Genomic DNA, 10,159 nt, shown 5'->3' with positions numbered 1-10,159 from the left:
TAGAGTTATCAATATATTGTTTTTTATTTTAAAACAGTGAAAAGAAAAATAAATATCTTTGGAGAATAGGAGTACAGGGTGGGCTGGGGTCGTGGGGCTGGACACTTGGGGGTGTCCTGGCTTTGGTGGTTTTGCGTGGGAGTGCCGAGGGCCTGGGATCTGCAGGTTGGCTCCTCCCAGTCCAGGTTCTGCCCATCCCCGCTGGGAGGTCTGGGGACTCCACCAGCCTCGCCTGCCCGCGGCTCCCAGGCCGGGCGCTGTGTCAGCGGAACCGCGGGGATTAGGTCCCTGGCGCCGGCCTGTGCCCGGGGCACCATCGGGTGGGTGGGCAGGCGGAGCGGGGGAAGGCGCCCCGCAGGGGGCTCTTCCGCTGGCTGCTCTGGCGTGGTGCCCGCGGCCTCAGTGGTGACCCATATCCTCCATGCCCACGCGGCCCCAGACGCCCAGCACGAAACTCTCGATGTCGCACTCGTTGGTGCCGCGCACGATGCGGAAGTGGCCTCTCTCGCCCCAGGCTGGTCCCCACGAGTTGGCCGCACTCTAGGGAAAGAGGAGCGTCAATAAGCAGGATAATGGGAGTGGAGCCAGGAGGAGCATCGGGCCGGGAAGGGGATAGGGGCCGCGCCGGGACTCACCCAGTATTTGAGCGTCCTTCCATCAGGCAGAGTCTCCTCTCCCCACCTGCAGGCCAGAGAGAAGAGGGGCAAGCACGGCTGACTCTGCCTGCCTTCAGGAGCTCCACCCCCAAGCCTCCCTATCCAGGCCCGTTGCCTTTGGTGACTTGGGTAAACTCTTAGGACTTGGACAGGTCTCTGTCCCTGTCTGTAGCTCTCTATCTCCACATCTCTAAGTCTGTGTCCCTGTGCCCAGCGTGGGGGTAGGCACGAAGGAATAACTAGAGGGGCATGCAGAAAAAGGGAGAACCCGGGCCACCATCCCGCCAGGGGTCCGCATCCTGTGTACCAGTTCTCTGGGACCTCACACTTCTGCCTGCCCACCCTCCTCATTTGGGGAGCCAGGGAAGGGTGGGTGCCAGCAACCAGAAGGAAGGAACTCAGAGAATGTGGGTACCTTAGAGGCCCCGAACTTCCATGGCAAAGTACATTGCATTGGTTGGACAATTGAAATAAGTGACCCTAATGTCTCCTGTTATCTCAAGTGGGGAAACTGAGGGCCAGGGAAGTGAGTCAGGCAGAGTTGGGAACAGGTGCTTAGATGCGGAGAGGTTGAGCAACTCTTGAATCCTTGTCTATATTTCACTGGAATTATTTTATCCCAGGGTCTAAGGAAGAAACAGTTCCTAGAAAACTTTAAAAAGCCCCCGACTCTTGGTGTGACCAGGGCAAGTCCCTCCTCTTTTTGAGTCTGTTTCCTCCTCTTTGAAATGCGGCTTTACAGAGAAATAGGATTCAAGGCAGGCTCAGAGCGCTCAGTGCAAGCTCAGCTGCCCCTACCTTACCTACTACCTCCCTCAAGCCCCTCACCCTGTGATCTTGACTGAATGGGTCCCATGCCGGCGGTATCGCTCTGGTCTCCCAAGGCTCACTGGTGTGTGACTGTAGATGCCGCCCTGGTACAGGAAGAAGTCCTCGTGCACCTCCATGAGGGCTGTGGGCAGAGGTCAAAGAAGGGCCAGCTCAGCCTGTAGCCCAGGCACCGAAGCCCAAGTCTGGAGATGCATGCCCAGACCCCAGGGCCTCTCATACCAAGGCTCTAAGTGCCCCCTCCAGTGGTGCTGCCCGTGGGGACGGGACATTACTGGTCCCCACTCCTGGCCCCAGTGGACTTGCTGCTTGTTGTTGTATAAACCACTTGTGCCTCTGTGTCTAGTCTTAAGCAGGCACAAGCTTCTGGAACTAGGAGCAGGATGAGGGCCATTTACCTTGGACAGGGCCATTCTCCATGAGCTCCTTCATGATCTCTTTCTCCTGGAGGGTGGAGGGCGAGGAGGGGGGCATGTATCAGGGGTGAGGTTCCGGCACTTGGCCAGCCTCTCAGCTCTCTTCCTCTCCTCCTTTGCCCAAGTGCAGACTTACATTGGAACCAAGGCGGTAGACAGGAGTGACCTGGTAGATGTCATTGGCATGAACATGGTGATTGGGGCAGCGGGCAATGGCCTGGCGTTTGCCCCGACCCATGGCCCGGCTATGCATCATACAGCGGGGCTCAGGGCCGGCCTCGTTCCGCTCCTGGCCCGAGAACGGGTAGCAGTTATCAGACACAACCCTGGAGAGGCAGCAGGAAGGAGCAAGGGCAGAGTGAGTGTGGTCCGGGCCCTTCCCGCAGGGGGCTTTCCTAAGGCCCCCGCCACATGCCCTCTTCCCTGCCCACACCCCACAGCTGCTCACCCTCGACGTCGCAGGAACCACCAGGCACCATCGAGGCGCCCACCGCGGCAGCCCTTCTGGTTGTGCTTGTCACAAGACAACAGGTTCTGGGGTGACAGGACAGGCGTCATGTGCCCCAGAGAATGGATTGAGACTCGATCAGATGCCACGGCTGGTAAGAGGAGGCAGAAGGGCCATCAGAGGGCTCAGGCCTTGGCTTTCCCTTCCCACCATGCCAGCTCCTACCCTTGGACTTACCTGCTGTGGAGAAGGCCCAGGAGCCTGCACAGTTGCCCTGGTCGAGAGGCTCATGGATTAGGTTGGGCCACTTCTCAGAGGCCTCAAAGGCTGTGGGCAGCCTCTCCCCTGGGACCAGCACTGTCTGCAAGACAAAAGTCACTTGGTCTGCCTCCTGCCTCTGCCTGGCCTGCCTCTCAGGGGCATGTTGGCCTTGCACGGCCACCAGGAGTCCAGGACGTTCTGCAGTTTGTTCCTTCCTCTTTCTGTGGAAGGATCCCAGCAACCTTCATGCTGACTGGAGTGGAAGACCGGAGCATCATTTAGTGACTCCCTAGTGTCAGGTGGGGGATGACTAGTCTTGTTTTACAGATCAAGCAACTGAGGCCAGGAACAGGTAAGTAGCCAGGCCAGAGTCACCCTGCTTTCCATCCTCAACCCCTGCTTCATTCCTCCTCTGCACCGTCTAGTCTGCCACATCCTCCTTCCCACCAGGACCTTGGGCTTAGGGCCCCAAAGGGCAGGGGAGGGAAGAAGCAGTCAGGTCCCGTGACCTAGCAGGCTGCCAAGGCAAACAGCAGGAGGCAGAAAATAGCAGAGGCCCTGGGGAGTAGGGCAGGGGCAGGGTCTGGTCACCCCAGCCTTGAGCTGAATTCCCCCTGCAGGGAGGGCCACTCTGGCTAGCCCCTGCCTGTTCCCCGCCTGCCACCGAGAAACAGAGCCTCCAGCATGTGCCCCAGCCCTGTCCTGCTGAAGTGCTCTTTCCTCACCCTTTCACTGTTCTGTGTCTGGTTCCCATTTGTCCCCCAAGAGGGTCCCAAAGAAGGGAAAGGAGAAGCCCCCTCCTCCCTCGGGGTTCCACTGAATTGTCATTTGTTTCCGAGAATTGCTGCTCTCTGGCCAGAGCTGGAGGAGCATCTGTCATTCCCTTCCTAAGGTGACCTCCTGGCCCCTTGGGATCTAACCCAGCCATACTGGGACCAGCGACATTTTTTCCCAGGCTGGGGAGGCCAGGAAGGGGTTCATGCTGGAACCACAACACTCAGAATCTTAGGACCAGTTCTCGAAGGCCCGGAGAAAGGGAATGACTTGTCCAGGGACACACAGCCTATTATAGAAGGATAAGCCCAGGCCTTTGGAGGAATAGGGCACAGGGCAAGGATGGACTTACATGAATCTCATTCATGTTGGTGACAGAGGAAGATGGGCGGATGGTGCCCAGACGGTAGCGAATGCCGTCATCCAGGGTCATGCCCCAGAAGGCACTGTGGTTCCCAGCCCGCCACCTGAAAGAGGAAGAATGGCAGTGACAGACCTGCCAAGACTGGGGTCTTGGAGGTGTGTGCATGTGGGTGGGAAAGATGAATATGGGCTACGTGTGCACATGAATACGATCTGAGCATGGCTGTGCCAGGCAGGTCATGCATCTCAGGCAGAATGTATGCGTGTTGTGTGTGCACATGCATGCTTGTCCACCGGGGGCATTTCCAGGGCCTCTCACCCGTAGTTGCCCTGGTTGATGGCGCTGATCATGTCTTGGTCCACCAGGCATGGCTCCTGATCACATTCCCACTGCCCTTTCTCCTGGCAGGTGCTGGGAGAATGGGAGGGAAGGAAGAGGTGAGGGGGTGCTAGGCACCCTCTGAAGGTCAACATGGGCCTGAGATTTTATACCAGCATTTGTGGGAAGACCCTTAGATGATCCCATCCAGCCTGGTGGCTTTCAATGTCAATGTCAAGTTCACGATTCTCAAGTTTATATCTGCCTGCATCTCTCTCTAAACTCCAGATTCAAGAATCTTGCCGCTACTCAACATCACCACTGGGGTGTCTAACAACAGTTCAGACTTAATACATCTCATATGGAATTCCTGGTCTCCCCTACTCCCATGCCTGCCCCTACCACAGTCCTCAGAAAACAGCCACTCCATCTTTCCTGGAGCTCAGGCCAAAGCCTGGGAGTCACCCTTGACTTGCTTTCATTTGCCGATCCAATTAATTGGCAAATCCTGTTGGCTCTACCTTAAAAGCACATCCAGAATCCAAACCACGTCTCATTCTTTCCTACAGCTCCCGTGGTCCAACCACCTTTCACCTGGATTACGTCGTGGCCTCCTCAGTGTTCTCCCTGCGTCTGCCCTGCGCCCCCCTCCTTCAGTGTATTTTTAACACAGCTGCCAATGATCCTGTTAAACCCACGTCATATCACATCGTTCCTCTGCCTCAAACCCTCCACTGGCTTCACATCACGGAGTAAGAGCCAAAGTCCTTATGGTGCCAGCAAAGCCCTGCATGATCTGTCCTCCTGTCCCCTTTCTGACCCCCTCCTTCTAGTTCTGGTTCCTGAGGCTCCAGCGAGGCTGACCCCCAACTGTTCACACCAGCCATACTCCTGAGCCAGAGCCTTTGAGCTGCTCTTCCTCTAATAACCTCATCTTTCACTTGCTTCTTCTAAGTTTTTATTCAAATGTCACCTTCTCGGGAGGCCTGCCCTGGCCACCTGTTCAATATCCTCTATTCTTTCTATCTACTTCCCTGTTTTATTTTCTTCCTTAGCACGTCATCACTATCAGACATACTACATATTTAGTTATTTATATTGTTTAGAATTGTTTCCTTATAGACTCTAGGGTCTTTGAGAGCAGGTATTGCTTGGTATCTTTAGTGCCTAGAAAACAAAACCTGGCATATAGTAGGCACTAGATAAATACCTGTCGAATGAATGAGTGAATGAATGAGGAATATAGTGAAGTGACTAAGAGCATGGATTCTGAAATTCAAAGCCTGGGTTCCAGTCCTAGCTGACGAGACATGTGACCTCAGATAAGTTATTTCAACTCTTGTTTGTAAAATGAAGACTAACACTACCACCTTCCGGGAATGCAATGGCAGGCTCGCAAAGCATTTAGCACAAGGCAGGGCCCACCTTAAATGTTCCAGAATTGTTATCGACCATTATTGTTCCCATTACAGTCACCCTGCCCCCACCCCTCGGGAGTTTCAGACTTAGATCCAACTGGCCTCCTGACAGCTCCTCTGGGTGTGTAAAAGTCATCTCCAACTTAAAATGGCCAAAGTGCCTTTCCCCAAAACGGCCGTTCTCCTAACATCCTCAGCTCAGATAAATGGCACCTTATCCACAGGTTTTCAAGCCAGAACTCTGCGAGGTCTGCGAGGTCTGCGGTGTCTCGGCCCCGCCTCCACTCCCGTGCTTCCCTAAACGGTAGGTCCGGAATGTCACATCAAGAAAGACTCCTAGTCCACCTCACCTGCCTCTCACCCTTCCACTGCTACTGCCAACTGAGATCCTTCATCACGCCTCACCTGGACTGTGGCAATGGCTTCCTAACCAGGCTCCCTGCCTCTTTATGATTCCCCCACAAACCTCTTTCTGAAGCCAGAGAGATCTCTAAAGAATGTAAATGAGATGTAAACTGCGTGATCTCTAAGTGGCTTCCCATGACACTTAGAACAAAACACAAAATCCTCGCCACAGCTCACAAGACCCATGGGAGGCGACCTGCACCTCCGGGGCTTTTTCTCCCCATTTCACAGCTCCAGGCATTGAGCTCAGTCCCTCCCCAGGCCTTCCCAGAAACTATTCCCCCCTGTTCCCTCCTCCTGGCCCTGGGCCACTTGTCCTCTCATCTCTCTGGTATCAGCATAAATGTCCCTTTCTGAATGGCCTTCCCTCGCCCCCACCCCCATTATTCTCTCTTTTCCCCTATCACAGCTATGAGAGGTTGTAAGGGTATTTTTATTTGTGTGTGTGGTTCTTCGCCATTAGATCGGAAGCTCTAGTACAAGAACAAGGACCATCATGCATTCTGGCTGTACTTAGTAGGTCCTCAATAAATAAGTGTCGCCTGAAGCGTTGAATTCTATGAATTCTTCGATGTTTTTACAAGCTCATAACTCAGCTATTACAAGATGCTAAATTACCTCCTTCCAAGTCCGCTGGAGGCTCCCGCCTCCAATGTTGCCTTTTAAGGAGCCTCAAGGGGAACCAAGACCCAGTAAGGCTGGGCTCTCCAGCCCCAGGAGTGGGCGGAGGCAGTGTTAGAGAGGACCAGAGGAGACTGCAGAGAAGGGAGATTCTCCTTGTCCTTCCTCCCTGCTCAGACTCCCTCCAAGCATCTCTCAAGAGTTCATAAAGCCTGGAAGGCCCACAGACACTGGCCCACGCCCTTCCTCAGGTGCCAAGCACAGAGAACACAGCCACCCAAAGCCGGCCTGCAGGGGGGCGGGGTGGGGGGCAGTTGGGCTGGCCACTTCCTCCTCTGCCCCCAGGGCTGCCCAAGCAAGTCTAGACTGGGCTGGTGACAGCATTCCAGAGGGGGCCTGGGCCACCAGGTCCCAGGGACAGGAATGGGAGAAAGTGTTAACCTCTTGCTGTCCAGAGGCATCTTATTAGCATGCAGGCACACTACGTCTTTCTGAACGCACACCCTCAGTTCACACACACACACACACACACACACACCACACGCACACACACAGACAGACACACACACACACACATTCTCTCACCCAGGCACACTTTCACTATGACCCAGCACCCTTCTCGCCAATGAGGCAATGGAAACAGCATATGCGTAATACATTCCAAAAGTTTCCTCCTCCCTGGGGCCTCTCAGTCCCAGGCAAAGAAGGCAGGAGGGGAGTGGTGGGTGCAAAGCCTCCTCCTCTAAGTCACGGGGTCCCCATTATGGCATTCAAAGCTTCCCACCAAATCCTTCTCAACTTTCCATCTCAGGCCTCACATTAGAGTAGGGGGCACACCTGACCCCTTCATCCTCCTGTCCAGAGTAGTGGGGAGGGGTGGGGAGGGAGAGGGGTCACATTCCAGGGAAGGCCCTGCGACAGGCTGGCTGGCCTCCAGCTCAGTCATCCCTGACCCTCATCCGGTCCAGGGCAGCGGATGCTGCAGTCAGAGGTTTCCTTCCTGGCACCCCCTTCTTGGACTATCCCATGACAGTTCAGAGGAGGGGGGCCCAGCCCAAGCCAGGAGAAGTCAGGAATGACTCCCACCTCAGGGTCGTACCTAGAGTCAGGTATCTGTGGTTGATCATTCCTGGAGAGTGTTGTTAGAATGCTTACACAAGTCGACATGATTACTGTAAATACTCCCATGTTCCGTATGAGAAAACTGAGGCTCAGAGAAGGGAAAAGACTTGCCCAGCAAGTGAGTGACAGGGGTAGGATTTAAACCAAGCTTACGTGGCCTCACCCCGCCCCCACAAACCCCAAACACTCACCAGCGGTTACAGTTGTCCCAGTAGGTTCCCAAGACTGGATAGATGCGATCCCCACGCATGCATCCTGGTGAGAGAGAAGAGAAGAGAAGTGGAACCGAGACAAGAGACTATAGACTAAGATGGCCAGGTATCCAGATCAAGTATCCAGACATGCGTGCACACACGTCCCGGCCCTTACTGAAGCTAAAGTCAGACTATAACTTAAGACATCTCCTGCAGGGTCACACCCCAACTGCTGCACGGGAAATTCAATGACTCCAATTTGGATCCCTCTTGCTTCTCTTGCATTCCAGCCACAACACTCCTTTTGATCCTTTGCATTTAAATGAGTTGGGGCTTGGTGATGGGGGATGGGCAGGACATGAGGAATCTGAGGCCCAGAGAAGGCAGGTGACTCCACTAAAATAACACAGCACTTTAGGACGACAGCCCAGGTCTGCAGTCTTGCACCTACAGCCCCATGGAATTGTGGGAAGGGATTCAAGCGTTCTCCTGGCAGACAGGGGCAAGTGCATGGGAAAGGAAGGTGGCAAGGGCTGGAGGTGGGAACGGATTTGACCCATCTCCCAGGTGTGATCCGCCATCTCAGGGATGGAGAGTCTTGAGCAAAGGCAGAGGAATGGCTAAGATGACCCTGATCAACTCCTGTGTGCTTTATCAGCCTGAGGGTGAGTCAGCAGGCGGAGCCAGCACCTTCCATGTCCCGGATATGTAAACAGGACTGGGAGAAAGGGCAAGAAGCTGCCCTTCTCCTGGGCCAACTTAAAATCTCACTAACCAAGGATCTTCTCTCCTTCAGTCTTGGAGAGATTCGAGTTGGACCAGAGTGAGGACTCCCCAGAATCAGAGAGTGGAGCAGGGTCTCTTTCCCAGATTCTACAAAGCCTCCCCTGGAAATGTCAGTGCATCAGCCTTGCTCCTGAGCCTTGCTGAGTTTGGGGCTGACAAAGTAACCCACCCCTGGCCGTCTGGTGCCCACCTTGGACGGGGGGAAAAGGGGGTGGCACGCCGAGGCAGAAGTCCCAGAAGTCAGGACAGCAGTCGGAGACGGTGCGGTTGCAGAAGAGGTCACAGTAACAGGTAGCACCCAGGTAGGGCAGGGCGCAGTCATCGGTGCGGCCGCGGCAGCACAGGTCCTGCTCCTGGCAGTACCGGCCACCTGCATCCCGGATGCCCCGCAGGTGCAGAGCCGGTGCTAGCTCCCGGCGCCCACGACCTCGCCGGGCACCCAGGGCCAGCTCACCAGCCAGCAGCAGCAACAGCAGCAGTGCCTGTGGACATCGCCACATGGTGCCTCCTGGGCCCAGGGAGGGCAGAGGTCAGGAGTCAGAAGCGGTGGGCAGCGGAGACTACCTGACACCCCAGGGACTGATTTCCCAGCTTCCTGGGGCTGTGAGTCCAAGGGTTTAGTGGGGTCAGAGACCCCGATTCCTGCATTCCCAGGCAGGACGTGGGCAGAAGAGCCACAGTTTATGTGTCCTGGCTTATAGGGGGAAGGGGACTGAGCAAGATAGGAAGCCCCTCTTTAACCTGCCTGGGTACCTTCAAGGATGTGGCATTCTTGGTGCCCCCCACTCAATACCAGTAGTTCAAACCCGAGATCTCTCCCGTCCTGAGTCCCTCTGCCCCCTCCACCTCAGTCTCCTCCCTGACACGGGTCCCTCTCTTCTGTTCCTCTCTGTGTCTCTCTGACCCCTCCACTCCCTCTCTCTGCCATCTGTCATGTCCCTCTGTCCACCTCCTCTTCCTCTCTGTTCCTTCTGTCTGCACCCTCTCCCTTCTGAGCAGAGGAGCGTCCCTACCTGATGAGGGGTGTGGGCTGGGCCCAGGCTGCCCTACGCGCCGCCTCCGGACTCCTGCGACCGCTGGACACTCAAAGTCAAGTGAGGAGCGCGGGGCGGGATCGCTTTTTGTACCGCCCTGCCGGCGGGGCGTCTCCCTTGCCGCGCCGCGGGAGGGAGGGGCCCTGGCTCGTGCGCACCTGGGGTAGCCCGGGAACTCAGGAACCCGGACCTATGAGGGGCACGGTGAGCACGTGGCTGTGCTCGTTTGGTCTTGGTGGAAGTAGTTCCCTTAGGGGGCGGAACTCCAACCGTAACAGAAAGGACTGTGGTCTGACACCGGTAAGGACTTCCCAACAAGCTTCACCGTGGGCCTGAGCGGCTCGGGTGGAGAAGGGGAGATAAAGGGCAGTGGTGCTCAGAGCTTCGCAAGTGGTGTTTGGGAAATGATGGGGAGGGTGCGGGAGGCAAACATCTTTAAGTCCGCTCCTGACCCCTCAGTAATAAAAACAGCCAGGTACACCTCTCTTCACAGTGCCCACCAAGCCTCCTCCTT

General features: G+C 55.6%; 1 protein-coding gene across 3 annotated transcripts; it reads right to left on the bottom strand.

Annotated features, from left to right (window-relative positions):
• TINAGL1 (tubulointerstitial nephritis antigen like 1) lies at positions 1 to 9,734 on the bottom strand. Of its 3 annotated transcripts, XM_016150387.2 has the most exons (12): positions 9,625 to 9,734; positions 8,802 to 9,119; positions 7,823 to 7,886; positions 4,066 to 4,158; positions 3,736 to 3,850; positions 2,586 to 2,709; positions 2,349 to 2,499; positions 2,037 to 2,226; positions 1,883 to 1,928; positions 1,485 to 1,608; positions 636 to 681; positions 400 to 540 (listed from the first exon to the last, which is right to left on the bottom strand). In XM_016150387.2, the coding sequence occupies exons 2-12, from the start codon at positions 9,109 to 9,111 to the stop codon at positions 400 to 402; spliced, it is 1,404 nt and encodes a 467-aa protein (XP_016005873.1). In that variant the 5' UTR covers positions 9,112 to 9,119; positions 9,625 to 9,734. The 3 variants fall into 3 exon arrangements, with proteins under 3 accessions (XP_036087057.1, XP_016005873.1, XP_016005875.1); XM_036231164.1 differs by lacking the exon at positions 9,625 to 9,734 and having other exon boundaries at positions 1 to 540; positions 8,802 to 9,111; XM_016150389.2 differs by lacking the exon at positions 8,802 to 9,119 and having other exon boundaries at positions 9,625 to 9,731.
• Between the last annotated feature and the right edge of the window lie 425 nt (positions 9,735 to 10,159).

The sequence above is a fragment of the Rousettus aegyptiacus genome, unplaced genomic scaffold (assembly GCF_014176215.1).
Source record: "Rousettus aegyptiacus isolate mRouAeg1 unplaced genomic scaffold, mRouAeg1.p scaffold_m13_p_1, whole genome shotgun sequence".
NCBI lineage: Eukaryota > Metazoa > Chordata > Mammalia > Chiroptera > Pteropodidae > Rousettus > Rousettus aegyptiacus.
This window is presented reverse-complemented; position numbering and strand designations above follow the sequence as displayed.

Coding starts and splice junctions, on each gene's coding strand:
- TINAGL1 (XM_016150387.2), bottom strand. CDS start 9,111: ATGTGGCGATGTCCACAGGCACTGCTGCTGTTGCTGCTGCTGGCTGGT. Junction 4,159..7,822: donor TGGGACAACTGTAACCGCTG/GTGAGTGTTTGG, acceptor CCATTCTCCCAG/CACCTGCCAGGAGAAAGGGC. Junction 2,710..3,735: donor CCAACATGAATGAGATTCAT/GTAAGTCCATCC, acceptor TTTGTCTTGCAG/ACAGTGCTGGTCCCAGGGGA.